Source organism: Lepisosteus platostomus, chromosome 1, assembly GCF_059453375.1.
Source record: "Lepisosteus platostomus isolate fLepPlt1 chromosome 1, fLepPlt1.hap1, whole genome shotgun sequence".
Taxonomy (NCBI): domain Eukaryota; kingdom Metazoa; phylum Chordata; class Actinopteri; order Semionotiformes; family Lepisosteidae; genus Lepisosteus; species Lepisosteus platostomus.
In genome coordinates, this window is record NC_142611.1 from 73,292,597 (window position 1) to 73,312,054 (window position 19,458).

Consider the following 19,458-nt stretch of genomic DNA (forward strand, 5'->3'; position numbering starts at 1 on the left):
GGGGGGGGGGAACGCAGGCGCACTGAGGCACAGAGGGTAATATTAGACAGATCCAGAGCTCTCCCTCTACCAGCTGCACAGCAGTAAACATTTCAGTGCAAATGACTGGAAAAGACAGGGGAGCCTCTGTAAGCTGCAGAGCAGGAATATGAGAGTCAAACCACTATCAGTCCGGAGCTTTTTTCTCTTTCATAAGAAGACCATCAGTAACCAAAGAGGTGGGCCCACAGTGCTCTGAGCTTTACACAGGCATCTTTTCAGCTGGCTTGGCAACACAGTTTCTTCAGTATAAAAGAATGCAAACTGTATCAGCGGCAGTTTCTTGAACATCAGCTCTGCGGGTGTGGGTGAGACGTTCTTTGGGGAGAAGAAACCGGAGCCGTTCCCCAGCACCGGGGATTGAATCAAGGGGCACTACTTTGTGTTCTACGCGTGTGGAGGGCCGTTGTCCAGGGCAGACAAGGGGAGCCGCGATGGCCACAGGAGAGATCACCACTCTTCCCCCTGCACCTGAAGATGGTAGCAGCGGCACGTTCCCTCCTGGAAACTTCAAGGAGCCCAAAAGGCTGTACTGTAAAAATGGGGGCTATTTCTTGAGGATCAACTCGGATGGAAGAATAGATGGGATCCGGGAAAAAAATGATCCTCACAGTAAGTTGTGGAAAATTACATTTCCATAATTTCATTCTGGCCAGTAAGCAGGGAAAAAAACAACAAAGCCTCTTTATATATTGAGGTACAGCAGAGCTGCAATAGGGAAATAAAGTTGTACTCTTCTGAAAGCCTCACAAAGATAAAAACTGTGTTTTCTTGATGGGAAATATTGTAATTGTCATTATTTTTTTAAACGTTTCAAATAATATCATAGTATGAATTGCACTTTGACTTTCTAGTTTGAATCTCATGTGTCCTTCTAGGCAAAGTAATCAGTGCTGCGTGACTGAAAAACGTCATATTCCGTCATTAAGTGGACCTGCGATTATTTTTCTAAAAGAATAGTTTTGGGGGAATATGATTACCTTTAATGCCTTATATAGTGACGTTTTATACCAATTAAATACTGTTAGAGAAAAATCCTTTCTGTTTTCGCTTGTGGAGTTTAAGCAGATAGGAGGCCTTACCAGTACTATTTAAATTGCAATTGGGACTGGCATTAAAATAAATAATAATGAGCAACACTAATGTTTGTTCGTTTTTCTTAAATGTTAATGACAGGGTAAAATTAAGGCAGCTGTTGCAGATTCTTCTAGGCTTGCTTACATTTTTTCAGTGCTACGCAATCTTTTAAATCGCTGGTACTAGTAGTAGTGTATTTGATATATGTAGAAACTTTTAGAATCAATACATGGATCTGTGGAACATTTTTAAATTAAATTTGAGCACATTACGAAGTATTCTCCCTTGATTCTACTATAACCTTATAATGCAGAACACCTTCAGTATGCCCACATATTCCCACGTTAGTTTAAAATGCATCTTTAATTGAAAATCTGTAAATTATGACACTGATGATATGCGTGTAAGCCAAACCATTCACACAGGTGAATGTTCCTGAACATTTTTTATTTCTTATATATAATTGGTAGGATTATGTAATATTAGTAACATTGATAATGAGGGGAAAGTTAGTCTCTCCAGTTTTACTAGGAAAAGCATTTAACTGGTATGATGAAACAGTTTGCAAAGAACAATAACATGTTAATGACAGTAAAACAGTTAAAATTAATTTATACATTTCTCGTATTTTTCGGGAATGTCTACTTATCTTCTTCAGTGTATTCTTTCTTTTCAGTTTATTGTATGATGTTTTGTGATCAGTTAGTAAGGATGACTATTAGTTTCTTAGAAAAAAATCAGATTGGTTTCAGAATTGGATGTCTTTTTTAAAGTGAGCTGTATTTGTTTTGCCTAGCATTTTGGACCATAGAACAATTTGAAAGTGAAATTGTTACACCATGAGGGAATAATCTGCATTGGTTTTTTTACAGTTGTTTTCAAAGTTTTATTAGCCAGTTTAAATCACATATAACCTATTAAAAATATATACACATAAAGAACAGCCAAATGAAATAATTTACTCAGTTATTCATTTTATATAATAGCTTTAAAATTAAACTTTTAAAATGTTATGTTTATTTTTACTTCTTGCTTTGTAGCTCAGTTTGCGATCAATACTATTAAATTGAGGATCATCACGTGTACACTGAAATAACACTGCATGTAACCCATGCTTTATTACAGGAAACACTTAATGCCCATATTTTGAGAAAACATTCAGTTAATGTCCCATTATGTCAAATGTAGTTTGAATAACATTTCTGCTCATTAAAAATAAATATACTATTTAATATATACAGTAATTCTTAGCAAAAATGTATCTATCCTCAGTATTTGATCACTTTTTCATGAATCTATACTCAACACACTGTAGGCAGTAAGTAAATGTAAAGACATTTTAGGCATTTAGGTAATTTCTAATATGGATGCAATCACTAAATACCGAACGACTTACATCATGCTGCCGAGGATTATGTTGGTGATGCATCATTTAATTAGCATTAAAAATGACTGTTGTATCATTTGTGAAATTTGTTATTATGTTTCCATAAGCCTTAAATTGCTTACTTGTGTTTTTGTTGTTTTAAAAACATATGACATAGATGGATAGATGGAATTTAATTCTAAATTGTGTGGCATATGGATGTAATTTTTTACAATTGAAGAGAGAGGGAAGAGTTTAAGGAAGTTTAAGCCAGTTTAGCAGTTTAAGCAAGTTTGCTGATATTGATCTGTACTGTATATGCTATAGTGAGCTAGTGAGCAATTCAAAATACCAATTTGGCATTTTTCCTAAGAAAATACTGTACCTGAAATATCCCAGACTGGATTTGAAATGTACTAACCAGTATTTAATTTAGCACGCTTCCTTAAAGTGATGTTAATTTGATGTATTTCTTTGATAATTTCTCAATAAAAAATGTAGGATACCCACTTGCCTTACCTGTTATTTACATTCTGTGTAAGATTAAATATATTATAAATTTATCTGCACCCAAATGCAAATCGTAATATTACTAATACCACGGATTATTTGAGTTCTATTAAATATTGAGCATAGAATTCCAGTCCACTAATACTCTCGGAAGCCTCCCATCAACTTGTTTACCCTGTTTCTGTCTACAAAGATGTTGATAGATGGTCAAATTATGATCTCCCAGAAACTCTCCCATAATTAGCTTTGAGCTTTTTTACAGAACTAATACCACTCTTGGATGTATCTCACATTGTCGTGAACATTAAACACCTGCTTATACTGCAATCTGCACTTCCTTCCTAAATCTAATCAATGATACCTACCCTACAAATCATTTACTGCCAGATTTATGTTTTTTTCACTCTGATCTGCATTTTAAAGGCATTGTACTTCTAACATATGGCTGTCTTACTGTTATTTTGTGAGTTCGATTTTTACATGTTTTTCTGCTGCATTTGAATAATTCCTTTTTGCATTTACGCTTTGTATTATTGTATATTAAGTCACCCTGGATAAAGGCATCTACTGAGGAAACAACAACAAGAGTAATAATGTTAATACTAATGGAAATCACATCCTCTTCAGCTCTGAAGGCAAATTTATCAATGTGCCCCAAACAGATAATTGAATTCAATTAGCCTGTAATTAAGACTTCAGCTAGAGCAAAAACCAGAAGACTCAGTTTCCCCTTAGGATTAGGGTTTGGAAAATCTGCTGTAAACGATAGCACTGGACACTGTAGTGGTTAGTCAAAGCATGGAGGAAGCAATTCACTTTGAACAGAGAACAAATAGCACTTGGAAAGTATTGCCAGATGTTTCATGTAATAGCATGCAAGACAGCCTATTGAAAAGCGATGGGCTTGTAAATCAGTGTTAAATACTATGTATTCGAACAAAAGCAGTTACATTAATAGAAATTAGCTTATTTTTTTGTTGTTTTTAAAAAACATTTAGGTTCTTTTCAGGTGCGAATGATTTCTAATTCTTCGGCATTGTTACACACTGGTGAAAGCTAAGAAATTAAGTGGAGATAGATGGGGGTTGTTTATTTTTTCAGGCACAGAGACCACAGACAGTGAGGGATTTATTTCAAGAGCCTAACTGTAAATATACAGACACATTCACCAACAAACACACTGATGCATTCATTAATACGTTTGTGTTTACATTTTAGAAACAATCAATGTTTGAGCAAGAGCAGAACCAACCAAATGCAATTATTAAACTATATAATCGAAAAAGTAATCAAATTAATTAATGAACAGAAGCAACCAAGGAAACCTCCTAGCTTTTAATTACATTGCACATTGCTTCTAAGTCATTAGAATTAATGCACATTGTTTCTAAGCCATTATAAAACTCAAAAAAGGACACTTCAGCATGGAGAACTGCAATAAGAAACGTGTGGTATTTTTCTAGAAGTGTAGAGTTCATCTGTTCTCCTAACAGGAAATTTAAATGTTATCATTTAAAGAATGTAGAAAAAGTTAAGAGATTGCAGATGAATAGTCTTGAATGATCTCAATAGCATTGTCCCTTTCATGCACATTCTTTGGGAGATTGAATTATTTTTGCTCTTAATGTTAAAATCTACACTGAACTTGAGGGTAAAGGTTAGAGATTTGGGAACAGAAATTTAATTACCAGCATTATTTAATTGTAATTTTATTTTGTCAATATTATATGCCTGTGTGTTTTTCTACAGAACTAATGTTTGAATTATTATTTGCCACGTCCTACAGTACCTTTTCCAAAATTTTGATTCTGATGCTGATGGAAATAAAATTTCTGAAAATGGGCTACAAACCCCCTTAAATGCATTAGGACCTGGCAATTGATTTACAATCATAACCTCTGAAGTGAATACAACTTTCTTCGTCTAATTCCAGTAAGGAAAAATAAATGATTATAAATACCAATATACAGTAAATGCAGAATACGGTAGATCCACAGGATAACCATTATTTTTCAGTTTTTAGTATCTGGTCATTTGAAATGTGGTTGAAATACCAAGAAAAACCTTGTGTTTAAGCCACTGAATGAAAAGAAACCCAGGGTTACTAACCTCATAACGGAACTTGTCCTGGATCAAACCTCCTGTTTATTTTGTCACTGGAGGAGAAAAAGTATTTTTTGTTGACCAAGACCACATTAAAGAACTGTGACAGATGGAGCACAGTCCTCTACTGCAGATTATTCAGTACAGTAATTTGTACCCTTGCCTATGTCAACAGGTGAATATTTCTCACAATTGTACTTTGACAGGGTTTTGTCCCTACGAAACAACACCCTTTAAAGGATATGTTAATGCATCTTAGCAAGTATAATGCTAATTTATATCATAGCCTAAGATTTTAATGAACATTTACTAAAATGTATTTTTTTGATTTTGTAGACCAAGCAAGAACTGGCAACAGTATACTATTCTATACTCTATTGCCTATAAAGATCCCTGATTTTATTAAATTCTGTTACTGAATATAATGTGCCTGTTTTAACTGCAGCAAATTAATTCAAATGTTCATAAAATTTCAAAACAATTTCATAATTTAATTAAATTTAAAATCGCTATTAAGAAAATGTGTGAATATACCACCTTTTCCCCTAAACAGGAATGTTCTAAACCTATTATTGTAAATAACTCTATTTTATTTAACTTTAACCATTAAAAGTGACATTGAGAACTGAGTCGTTGTTCGGAAGAGCAGGTCACAAATCATTCATTGAAGTTTTGCAATTTTGAAAGACAAAAGTTTGCATGTTCCATGTTTTCTAAACAATGTGCAGATTGGTGCCAGTGGCCGTATGAGGCCTATTTCAACACTTAATGAAATAAAAGCCATTGAGCTTGAAGTACTAATTACTCTTGCACGTATAATATCCTCCTCATGTTGACGGTAAGAAAGCTCAGTGCTGCCAAGGAAAATATCCTGAAGTGATATGTAAATGAGAGCCAGAAAGAGTAAGCTCAGAAAAGAGGCAGAACTCCAATGGCGATTTTCTTATTACAACAGTGAAAAGCCATTTCAGGGAAAATGGGACAGATACCCAAGAAGTTTACATAGAAACACAATGTTCGAAATAGTCAGGGAGGAAAATAAAGGGGGGAGGGTGGTGTATGGGTTAGATCCTTAACCCATTGCCAGATGTCTGTGGATTTAATTCCCCAATTACAGTTTAGCAAGCGCTTCAGCAATTGCAGCTCTATGAATTGGTATGAACTAGTGTCCCATTCAGTCATGTAGTTCACAAATTATTAAACACTAGCAACAAGTAAGCAATGACTCATTGAGCCGTTTTGGCTTGTAAAGCAATAGAATTGAACAGTAAAGAATATAAAAATAGACAATGGACCCTATTTGGCATAAATGAGCAGAGATCAGAGATAAAAGAGCATAGCTGCTACCACTAAAAGGGGAGTATTAGCAAACCGCTGCAACAGCTTTTGAAAGTGTAATTTAGGGGTCAGGTTTCATGTGTGGTTAAATGCACCTCAACAGCACAGCCAATCAAAGCACTGTGGGGGAGTAAGGCTGCAATCAAGAAGGTTGTAGCTTGATGCCTACCATCTCCTGTGTATCTGTATCTGTCACAGGGGAAAGAAAGCAGGGTTTCCAGGGTACCGAGAACAGGAGGCACCTCTTTATGCAAAAGGTTGTGGAAGTAAGCAATAATCTTACTGCGTTAAAGAAATGTCTGGAGTTGATCCTTGGCTCAATTTGCTACTAACTACCAACAGGTTCGGTGAAGCCAATTATAATAATAATAATTGCTTACACTTATATAGCGCTTTTCTGGACACTCCACTCAAAGCGCTTTACAGGTAATGGAGTCTCCCTTCCAGCCCCACCTGGATGATGCGACGGCAGCCATAGTGCGCCAGAACGCTCACCATACATCAGCTGTTAGTGGGGAGGAGAGCAGAGAGTAATGAAGCCAATTCATAGATGGGGATTATTAGGAGGCCATGATTGGTAAGGGCCAATGGGAAATTTGGCCAGGACACCGGGGTTACACCCCTACTCTTTTCCAGAAACACCCTGGGATTTTTAATGATCACAGAGAGTCAGGACCTCGGTTTTACGTCTCATCCGAAGGACGGCACCTGTTTACAGTATAGTGTCCCCATCACTATACTGGGGCATTAGGACCCACATAGACCACAGGGTGAGCACCCCCTGCTGGCCCTACTAACACCTCTTCCAGCAGCAACCTTAGTTTTTCCCAGGAGGTCCCCCATCCAGGTACTGACCAGGCTCACACCTTCTTAGCTTCAGTGGGTTGCCAGTTGTGAGTTGCAGGGTGATATGGCTGCTATTGACTTGCTTTCGTTTCCATAACCTTTCTTTTGTTCCTGTGTCAGCTGGGGCAAAAGTACTGTATACTTTGTGTTTCATTGCCTCCCTCCTTGCCAACCCTTAATAATTAAACAAAACATCTAATTATTTATTAAACAACTGATTACACAGCATGCTGTCTTGCACATTCTCTTTGTTGTTCATTTTCTCTCTGCTCCTTTTCTTCTGATGTTACATCTAATTAGTTTTGTCCACAGCTGTGGCACACTACACAAAAGTCACAAACAATATAGTTTATAACAATATACAGTGTGTAGTTCTAGTTACTAACAGTAAAAGTAACATTTGGCTGACGCGTTAAAGTGCAAAACTTAAACTGTCTAGTTTGGTAGTTCTTTTAGCACACAAAGTCTTTCAGTTGTTATGACAACTTAACACTTCATCAAGCTCTGGGTTTAGTGGTAGTTATGTGCTTCACTTGAAGGTTCTATTTCTAGGTTCTGGTTTACAGGAGGCTTGATTGGTCATCAGCTGCTGGATTGACACAGGGCTGAGCAATCTTGATGTTTCTTGGGTGTAATATTGCTGATCTCTACCCACTTTTGTTCCACTTGTTGAAACCTGCTTATTGATTTATTTTGTTGTCTTTCTGTTGAACTCGTCTGGTTTAGTTTCTCCATCAATTGTTAATTGTTCCTTTGCATTTTCTGAGATGTCAAAGGTTCCATCTCAGAATCCTTCCATTTGATAGGTTTACATGTTTTGGCCTCATATCTAAAAGTTTTAGCGCTGCAGCTTTTGCTCTATTACCCATTGTTTGTTTTAAAAAGTGTACTCTCACAACGACCCCCTTGTTGTAGCTTGGCCAGGTCCCTTGAGTTTTCTTTATATAACATGCTTGATCTGCCAGTTGGTCGTGTCCTGCTTACCTTGGGCTAAGGCAGACATCCACACATTAATATTAGGTCACATCTCAAAAATCCGAGCTTCCACTTTGTGACGTTTTGGTGGTTCAGAATAGCTACGTGGACTTTTTACTTTTGATCTTCTAGCACTTTCTTCCACTGGAAACGTGTCTTTCTGTTGCTCTGGGGAAAACCTGGAGAGGTGAAGTTCTTTTAGTGCAGCCAATGGTCAGAAGAGTTTATGCAATATTGTTTGTTTAAACTCCAGTTTTCATCAAATATTCAGCTCTATGAATCCACTATCACATTCTTCTTCTTTCCACTGCCTGGATCCCAGCATTGTGACCCACAGCTGTCACCAGGAATCTGTCACTGGATTCATCTGTCATCTGTCATGGAATGTGAAATACGGACCACTATCTGAACAAATGTGATTTTGTCTTTCATAGGTCGTAGAAATTGGAGCAGTAATCCACAGAATACATTCCTTGTAATCAATAGTGAATAGGTCTGTCCCTTTTACAGATCTCACTATTTGCCCTCTATGTCCTGTAAAGGTATGTCTGACCAATATTGAAATCCCTAGCCTGTCTCAAATATCCTTACAAGTTCAGATGAGTGAACCTTATTCATTATTTCCTTCCTTAGTATATCTGGGATTTTACAGTTGTCTCTACAGAATATTATTTCACCCTATGAAACAGCTTGTTTTTCAAAGCTGCTGATAGAAATACCTCACAGCCAATCTTCTGAGATAAGTACGTTTTCCAACAGTTATAGGTTCTCTCTCATACTACATTCTGGTAGATACTGTATGCTCCGCTTAAAGTGTCAGTTAACAGCATGACCTTGATGTTATTGTTATATTGTTATGATTCACTAATCTGCGTCGCATGCTTTGTAGTCTTTTTTGAGCACTTAGCAGCAGTATCTTCAGTATGTTTTCTAGTGGCTTATGGGCAGGCTGCACCTCAGCTCATCAACCATATCTACTGTATACTGCAGAAATTTGTCACTTTAGACAAACTGGCTCAGTCTTCTGTTTCGATCTGCTTGTAGTCACATTCTGTTAGTGTTAATACTTACTTAAGCTTCCTGCAGCAAGACCATCTCTGAGGAATCACACTATAAGTAGATTGTGGTACAGTACCATGGATAATAGAGCAAAGCTGCAGTGCTATAGTATAGGCAAACATGTGAGCTTTTTTCTAAAGTCAGGTCTTCTTCCTTTAAGAGTAAGCTGTAAGGGGGTTTTGAATTCCACACTCAATATTATCCCTATGACAGAATGGCGCAATGGTTAACATTGGTGCTTCACAGTGCTATCTGCATGTAGTTTGTATGTTCTCCCTGTGTTTACATGATCTGGGTGCTTTGGTTTCGTCCCTGATTCCAAAGACATATTAGTAGATTAATTGGCTTCTGTGAAAACTGCCCCTGGTATGAGTATGTGTGTCCCTAGAGAAGCGCTGGCACGCTGTCCAGGGTGTTCCCTGTCCTTGCTCCCCTTGCTTGCTGGGATAGGCTCCAGTGTTCCGCGACCCCGTACAGGGCAAAATGGTTAGATGATGGATGGATGAATATTATAGCTAATAAGTGAATATTTCTTTTAATTTTCACATGACCCCAAAAACCCTAAGGCGTGTGAAACATTTATATGTGTTCTCTGACATTTTCTGGTTTCTCATTTGTACTGAGCCTCACGGAAGGTGTCTGACTTCATCCTTTTGGAACTTTGATAACGTCGATTTCTCCCCCCAGTGTTTTGGCATTGCAAAGTTATTTCTCAGTATTGTTTTGCTTATAAATCCATTGTTGGCAGGTGGTGGTTTAATCTGAGATCGCTAGGCTGTTCACAGCATCACAGGACAAAATGGGTCCTGTAGTATTTTAAGTTTTTTTTCCTTTTCTATACATGATTTCTCACTCTTTTTTATATGCTTTTATTGGCATTCATTCCTACAATCAGCCGTGTGATCTGTGCGCAGTTTTGACCTGGTTTCAGCATCAGCTGAAATGTTAGCGCCATTGCTTGCTGATAGTTCGCCAGATCGGTACAGTTGGATGTACAGTAAATGAGGACTGTCCTCCAAAAATCAAGCCTCTGCCTTGTACTATGTTTTCTTAATAAAAGTGGTGGGCAAACAGTGTTCTCCCACATGTGTGCCTAATTGTGGTGAATTATCTGCAAAAGTGGCTTGAGATTGGTTAGGGCTTTGCAAACAGTGCAGAATAGGGCCAAGTAAGTCAAAACTACTGATAATGGTTACAAATGAGAGAAAGCCATTTGGCCAATATAGCCTATTTGGTTTTTCAGTAGTAAGTTAGTGCAAGGATCTCATCCAACTGGTTCTTGAATGAAGTCAGGGTATCAACATTAATAACACAGCTGGGTAGCTCCTTCTGTATTCCATAGCCCTTGATATAAAGTAAGTATTAAGGTGGGGTTTTTATTATGTTTATTTTCAGAATATTTTTGCTCCACTTTTATTTTTTTTAGCTTTAAATAATACATATACTTTGGCGTTTTACTGGACCTCTGGGTCCTCTGAGGTTAATCTTTGACACATTATTTCATGATACAAATCTCTTGTTTTTCAGTCAAGCTGCAGCTCCAGGCAACAGCAGTTGGTGAAGTCATAATCAAAGGGATTTATGCAAATCGATACCTTGCGATGAATGAGGATGGAAGGCTTTTTGGTTCGGTAAGTTAAGCATTTTCTGAGAAGGATGTACCAACTTTAGAATAGACTATGTATCTTGGAAATTCTTACAAATGTTACTGAAATGTCTATTAAATTATATCATTATCACATTACTTTCAATAACCACTTATCCAATTCAGGGTTACAGTGGCCAGGAGTCCTTCCTGGGAAGCATTAGACACAAGGTGGGATATGCCCTGGATAGGACAGACACAAACTCACACCTGCTCCAATTTTCCCAGAAGTCAATTAACCTACCAGTATGTTTCTGGACTGTGGGACAAAACTGGAGCGCTCATGTTGACATGGGGAAAACATATAAACTCCACACAGATGAGATAGCACCCACTGAATTGTACCCAAGACCCCAGCTAACATCTGTACCACCGTGCTGCCCATATTTATTACATTTATTGATACATTTTGCTTGTAAATAGTGCTGGGGGAAAAGTAATCCATAACAGTTACAAGTTGTGTAAGGGATTACTTTTTAAATTGATAGGCTGGGGGGAATTGCTTTTAAAAGGTAATATATAGCTACAGTATACATGGGAGCTATACTTACACTGCATACAGTACACCACAGTATCTGTTTAAAACATAACTTTTAAAACTCTTTTCCAAATGCCTTTACACATGCAAGTTGTATCTGTATCTGTATCTTTTAAAAAGGTTAATTAAAAATTACATTTAAAAAGCCATTGTCTACTCTAAATGACATTTTTTGGTCCCCCAATGTAAAAATGTGCACTTGGAAAAGAAAACATGTACAGTATGATTGCTTTCTCTGTAGATCACAAGTCTAAATCAAAAGTGAAATGTTTTTTAATACTGATCCATGCACTTTTGGTTGGCTTCACAAACATATGTGTAGAAGAATTAAAAGAGATTTCTGAAAATTAGAGAACTGACTCATTTTTGCGTATTAGTAGAATTTGTATAGTTTTCATTTGATAATTAAAAAGTTCCGCAATATGTTGTGTTCAAGTCAATTTTAGAGAAAATGTATGGATCTCTCTCCTAAAGGGGGTATTCACTGTTCGTGAACTCTAGATGTCAAAGAAAGACTTTAAATATAAATTTTAAAATTATACTTTTGTCTTCTACTGAATATAAAGTCAACCATAGAAACAAAATCCTTTTATAAGACTAATAAGCTGGCCTTCTCACATACACTTTTCTGTATACAGCCAATATATAGAGAAGCAGTTATCACAGCTTAAAATTCTGACACAAAATTATTGTCATGGGATCAACTCATACAAGTTGTGGGGCGTTGTTCATACAAGTCATACAACATATGTCAGAGTTCAGTGATTTCATTGTGTTAAGCAGCTGAGTAATGTACATGAAAATGTATATTTGTATGACGAAATTCCAAATGAATTGCCATTTGAAAACTAGAAAAGATATTTTCTCTGTTCAGCTGATGGGTGTGAACCAATGATCTTGACATTAATGTGGTGCTCAGACATTAATCCTGTATCATGAATGATCTTCTGCACCCAAATTCTGCACCCAAAGTCCCAAATATTATAATTTTCCATAAAATTACAGAAAGAAAGCTGTTTTTCATAGGGCCTAAAGTTTTATTCAATACAGAACATGGTCAAAGCCCCAAAACTATTTTGCAGAAAATATTATGTATTTTGTACAATACACTTTGATATAATACACTGTCTTGTAAGCAATCAAAAAGTTCCAAACACAAAAACAAAAAAAAGGAAATTTCTCCTAACAATAGTGAGCAAATTAAAGTTTTATGTAAGGAGGGCTGTGGATGTGACAGGTCTCAGCCCTAATAAGGGTAGGCAAGGTTGTTACCACTGATAATACAGTGCAAGCTGTGTGTGATTGTGTTTTTGAAGATTCCAATCAGTATGCGTTAAATGGAAAGCGTGATGTTTTTTCACCGAAACAGTCAATGTTTTTGTTATAGTAGAAAACACTAATGAGCAAGTAAATTGAGTAAATGTGAGCAAATTGTTGATGCTCATAACATACAAATATTGTAACTCCTGATTGTTTCTAAGATTACCCACACAGACTTTTGAAGGGCAGGGTACAGATGTACTAAGGAAAAACACTTTTTTTATTCTTGCAATATTCTTTTTCCCTTTTAAATTGTAATTCGCAAAATTGTACGCCAGTGTTTAGGTTAAATGAGGCAACAGGAGCTTTAGAATCTATAGGAGCTAGTGATCACCTCAACAGAGAACACTAAGGATCCACAATGCTGGTGTTTTCTCACTGAAGTCAGATCCAACCTGTTGGTTATAATAGCAAATGCTGTGGGTTCTGAGAACCGGACTTGGATTTGTAATGTATTCACCTACTGTACATCCTATGTGTTGCAGCCAAATATACAATATTTTAATACAGTATAAAGGATATTCACTGAGGGTAGTTATTTTTAAATACTGTTGTAGAGCCACATCAACCCAATTATAAATATAGTTATTATAGCTGATTAATTATTTTTCAAGGTTACAAAAAAGGTTGCATATAAACTGTAAAACAGAGGACAGTAACAAAGCAACAAAGGTATTAACAAAGCCTACAACAACTATACCATTCTACAACAAAGGATGTATACTTTACCATTGATACCGAATGTTCTTGCTCTGCATCGTAAACCTTTCAGTCTCAGGTTTTGTCAGAACCTGTGGTTACATTAGAGGTGATGTTTTATAGACACATCTTCTAGGTGCCACCAGTGACGAAAAGGTATTCGAAGGCAGATCAAGAACTGATACAAAGAACATTTTCCTTGTATCAGTTCTTTTCCCGGAGACAGTGTTTTATATATAAAGTCAGTGGCTGGAATACTTTGCCAGATCATGTCATAGCTACACAATGTTTTGTTAAGATGGCCACAGGAAGGAAATGAGCTGTGATGGATTGAATAGCCTGTTCTCTTTCATGTCCAAAGTGTTTCGTGCCTTAGGAAAATGTAGTGTTCTGTTCTTCGTTTTGTTGATTTTACAGTTCCTTGAGTACTTTTTTTATTTATGTTATCTGAATCTAAAAGTGGATAGAAGCCCTAGATAATGTGTTGCCTTAGGAAAGGACATGCCCACTCTTAGATCAAAGTGCAGAGGAAAACAAACTCTGTTACAGTGACCTTTTCCAGCCTACTCAATAGTCCACAACATCGCTGCATAAGGGCAGCCTACTGGAAAGCAGAGAGGGATATGCATGTGATTTTATTACATTGAGTAGATTCTGTGGGTTCCTTATTTTATCATTTGTAACCCACGGTTCAGACAGCCACTAAAACTTAGCTTAGGGGTCTCATTTTCCAAAGTACAAATCCTTCTCATTTCCCCCTGATTTTCACATTTTGGGGGAAACAATGCAGCAGCATGACAAGCAAAAAAATAAAAACTAAGACAAATGCCAATTTCTCACATTCCCTTCCCTCTAATGTTCTTTTCATAAAGCTCTGAAGAATAATATGACTTAAGCACTCAAAAGTGAAAAACAAATAACTTGCTGTATTTTGCTATTGATTAATGCATGTTGGTTGAATAAACAGAAGCATGTACTGGGAGTGGTGAAGTTCTTTGTTAATGTTTTTCACGCTAATTGCAAGGGTAAATAGATCGCTGGAATTTTGAGTTATCTATCAAATACACTCCATAGATGAGTTTTGTTGTTCGAGCTCCTCTTGCAAGAGCAAGGTCTACAGTGAAGAACAGTTACCCCACCCACCCCCGAATCTCTCACAGCTGGATCTCCAGGGTCAGATGTTCTGTGATGATAACAAGGATCCAACTGGTGGTGCAGGACTGAAGATGAGACTAAAAAAATAATTTTATTTCAAAGGAATCGATCCTTGTGTAGGGGTGCCAGCAGTGCAAGGGGGACTGTTTGGAAAAATCATTTCTTCCCCACCCGTAAAGCCTATTTTGTGAACAATTCACAGATTTACCTATGTACCTATCCTTGTAGGTATTTTGACACCACATGTGAAACGAGTGTTAACATTACAGTCCATCTTTTCTCAAAGACAATAAAGGGGTGTTTGGTGTCCTACCCCAAATTAAAAAGAATGGTGCAGTTACACAGACCAGTTTATGTGTTCCAAAAAAGGCTGAAGACAAATTTGTTCCCAAGTGCTCTTGTTGGTTTGAAATAAGATACCCATAATTAGTTAATTGGTAATGCCATTTAGCTGCTTGTTCAAAAATGGAAGGAAATGTTCTCTGTTCATGTTTATAATGCCTTGAATTGGCATGTACATCACAGACTAAGACTATATCGTCTGTAAGGAAAGCCATTCACAAAACATGAACGGTTACACACACATTAGAGGCAATTTAATCTGGGCCAATAATAATTCATATTATTCTGTGTTTGTCAGGAGCTCTCCTTTCCTGGAACAGTCACTCATGGCAGTTATAATCTAAACATACACAACAGTACAGACCACAATGCAGCACACACACATAATGAGATGCACAACAACGATTAACTAAATAAAAAAATGACAGGAAAAACACATGATGTCAATGAAATTCTATTCTTTTTATTTAATGAATATTTTGGGGGCATGCTTTGTTTTTTCTCCCAGTGCAGAGCTGATTTCAGCACAAATATACCAGACAGTAGCAATTAACATAAACCAGCATTTCTTTGATTTACCATATTACTGCTTTGAACCTTCATGTTTAATAGGTGATCAGACAAATGACAGCATTCTGCGGTCATCTGATATAAATGAAAATGAAGTGAGTCACTTGGCAGCAAGCCCTATCCTTCTGAAAGTTTTTCTTCACATTGAAATCATTGTTTTCCCTTTTATCAACCAATATTTAAGTTCAACCCCCCCAAAAAATAAGTGGGTGTAACATAAATGGGAATTTTGTCTGTAAAATTGAAAATTGACTTTCAATGCAACTGAGGACTGTGAAATGCTAATGGTGGCTGTTGTGTTTTGAATGAAAAAATAATCATTTGAAAAACACTAAAATGATAACAAGATGCAAAAAAAGCTCAAATAATAAAACAAGATTAAAAATAAATACAGCACACATTTTAAATTCAGCAATATCAGTGGTGCCCTGTGGGGTAGGCCAGTTGCTTACGATGGGTGTTTGTGTTTCGAATGCTTTAGTAAATTTTATACAGTATAATTTATTACACTTTGAAAGAAAGAACATATATATTTATGATAAAAAGGCATACAGTACGGACAATTTTCATTGACTGTGTTGATTTGATTTTTTTTAAGTAAAAAAAAATATACGAAGAAAGCATATACTGTATATAATATTGATCTTTTTTCTCATATAATAGTATGTTTTTTGCTGAAAAGCATCATTCACGATTTATTGGACATTTGGCCATACAGAGGGTTTACTGTATTTTATTTTCCCTATAGCTTTTATACAGTATGCTCTAAAACACGTCAGACCCAACCCCAAATAAGATAATCATGTCTTAGGGGAGAATCGAGTCACCAGTGAAAATGTTTGGACGCGTGTCCAAGATTTGTTTTGGATACATTTTGCAGCCCTTCAGATCATTAGATCATCCCAAAACTCTTGATCTCACCCACTGCTATTACTCCCAGTTAATCCAAACTTTGGTCCTGATTGGTTACATGGGGGGTTTCGATCAGCTTTCGAAAAAAACATTTGAGACATCCAGGGTCAATAAAGCCAAGCAAATATACAGTGAGGGTTCAGCTGTGGATAATGACAACATTAGAGTCATAAATGAGTTTACAGAGCTAAGTGCAAAGTTAATATAATAAAGTTCCAGAGGCACATGAGCCATGTCATTCAAAGATTTATTGTCACTGCAAATATTTTGACTTGGCCTAAATAAAGGCACGTTTTTTACACCAAATATGCAGGAGAAAGAGGAAAATACACTCTTGTTGACTGAACGCCTTGTAGAACTGCATATCGCAAAAAAAGAAAAACATTCCTCAGACACTTGCATACATGAAAGAGCTGTTTGCAATTATTAGGGATTGGGCTTCGTTGGGTGGAACAGGAAGTGAAGACCTTGGACTTTGCTGTTCTGTCTGACACAGCAATGCCTGTGGCAGGAACTCTGTGGCAGGCTCTGGGAAACACTTTCCCTTCATTTGTCGACAGTGATTAACAGTAACAGTCTTAGGACAGATATTGGTAGGGTCTGTCACTTATTCGATGTCCACCCACTTAAAATAACAGTATGATTTTTGCCACCGAATGAGTTTCACACCTTTGTGGAAAGTTTGATCACATATTCACCACTATCTGCACTACAGATTATGGAGGTCTAATGAGCTAGCAGTGTAGGAGTAAATGGGAGTCTAGGAGTAAAATGACAGAAAGGTGCATTATGGTGCTTGTAAAAGTATCGAAATCTTTTTTAAATCATCTGAAATAAAAATATGAATTTGAACACGTATACAGACAGGGTGTAGTGGTTAGTGTTGCTGCCTGGCTGTGCTGGGGCCCTGGGTTCAGTTCTGGACCTGGAGGTGCTAATTGTGTAGAACTTGTATGTTCTCTTTCTGTTCATATGGGTTTCCTCCCACAGTCCAAAGACATGCTGGTGGGTTCATTGGCTTCTGGGAAAATTGACCCTGATGTGAGTGTGTGTCTGCCTGGCAAGGGACTGGTGTCCCATCCAGGGTACATACTGTGCCTGTTGCTTGTTGAGGTAGATGGACAAAAATGAAGAATGACTTTCTTTTTTAATTCCCTGAAAGCAAAACAGAGGACAAAACCAAGGCTCCATAACTACATAATGTTTTTATACCACTAAATATTTGGATAACCTATTTTAATACAATAAAATGTGATTGGATCATTACAGTATATGTGCTTGGAAAAAGAGAATCATGCTGAACTGTATAGGATATAGTGAAAGGGTTTCTGTCTACATGTTTAGGTTTTTCTTGTCCTATTCTGCCAAAGAGACAAAAAATGTATAGTCCTGCGAAAAAATTAATTGACCTCGAGCAAATTTCATTAACTGTTTCCAGAGAGAGTATGTGAAGGCTATCGTGTAGGTAGGTGCTTAATACACAACAGACTCCTTGTTGAGAGCAGCGGCATTTTGTGAACTCCGTTGCCTGTAGCAACAGAAATCTGAGCCAGATGTGAGGATTTGTGTCATAAAACTGTCCCCCATATGTGCCTTTGACCTCAAGATCTTTTGAGGTTTCCTTTTTTTTAAGGCATGTTGTAGCAAAGGTTTTCTCTGCTTTTTAAAGGTAGAGCTGCTTTTTACAAAGACTCTTAATGCAAAAGGTTTTTAGTTCAGCTACAGTATGTGCATTTGTTGAGATACAGAATAACTGAAACTTGAATTAAGAGTAAATAATCATAAAAACTTATGCATCTCCCTTATTTTGACTGCATATGTATATGTAAGAAGTAAAATATTTGTAAAATAGTAAGGGAACAGGTGAGAATAGACCTAATTCTTATGTATAACGTTTATCGTATTTGCAGATTTGTAAATTGTAAATGTTCTTTGAGTTATATTGTTTGAACTTACAATAAAAAGCTTTAATCTATTCTTGAAAATTAAAATAATTCAAATATAAACAGAATAATAGGATAATTATATTTTTAACAGTTTTAATGAGGGTAGACTATTTCTTTAGTATACAATGGAGTAAACAGAGAGCTTAACAAGCATTTTATTTTCTTGTGTGAGGTAAAATTCTCCTCCCGTCACCATAATTTTTTTTGACATTTTTAAAAATCTAATCATGTGGCCCAAACATGATTCCTTTTTAAACAGCAGAGAAAAAGTGCTCCTTTTTGAAGGTTCGATTCAAAGCTATAAAAGAGGACATACTGTATGAGGGAACAACGCCTTCATGCTTCAAGAAAGTTAGAGGTTTTTGCCAAACCTTTTATGAATGTCATTTGCATTTTGGCAACATTTGGTCAATGTGAAGTCTAAGCATATTAAAATAATTTGCATATCATAACTCTTTTCAGTAACTGAAAAAGGACAAGACCTACCTCTTCTGTACTTTCAGGTCAGAACCATAACCATACTTTCTTGTATTTGCTCCATGTTCCCTTTCCCATGTTGACGAGAATAAATCCTTCACTCAGCATTTACATGGGATTTACATGGGATATGGAAACAAATGAGGGAACTGAACACAATGATTTTTAATTTTATCTTGGAGGTGGGGGTGGCAGAGGGTAGTCAATAAGGTCTTTCTGAACTCATACTAATTTCCTATCATCTCAAAATACAGGGCTCATTCAGTGCTACTGACCATCACAGTTTAGAATAATAATTATAATAGTTGTAATGAGTATAGTGCTAGTTGATATAAAAATGAATTTCCCATAGAACAAAAGACACTACTCAAGTCAATTTGTATTATTTTGAATCGGGTAACCTTAAATGTATGGCTATTTTTTCCTAATGCTTTACATTTTAGAATTTTAAAACTACTCCTAATTGTTTATAATTCAAAATTGTGTCTAATACACTTAAAAACCTGATGCAGAATGTGGAATGTTGTTTTCAGTTGTATGA

At 36.5% G+C, this 19,458-nt stretch overlaps 1 protein-coding gene across 1 annotated transcript in view; it reads left to right on the forward strand.

Annotated features, from left to right (window-relative positions):
• fgf2 (fibroblast growth factor 2) overlaps positions 1–19,458 on the forward strand; it is a 25,320-nt gene continuing 5,862 nt past the window's right edge. The window contains exons 1-2 of the mRNA XM_088637400.1: positions 1–651; positions 10,841–10,944. Of these exons, the coding sequence (XP_088493526.1) occupies positions 474–651; positions 10,841–10,944 (282 nt within the window). The 5' untranslated portion in view covers positions 1–473. The remainder of the gene's footprint in view (positions 652–10,840; positions 10,945–19,458) is intronic.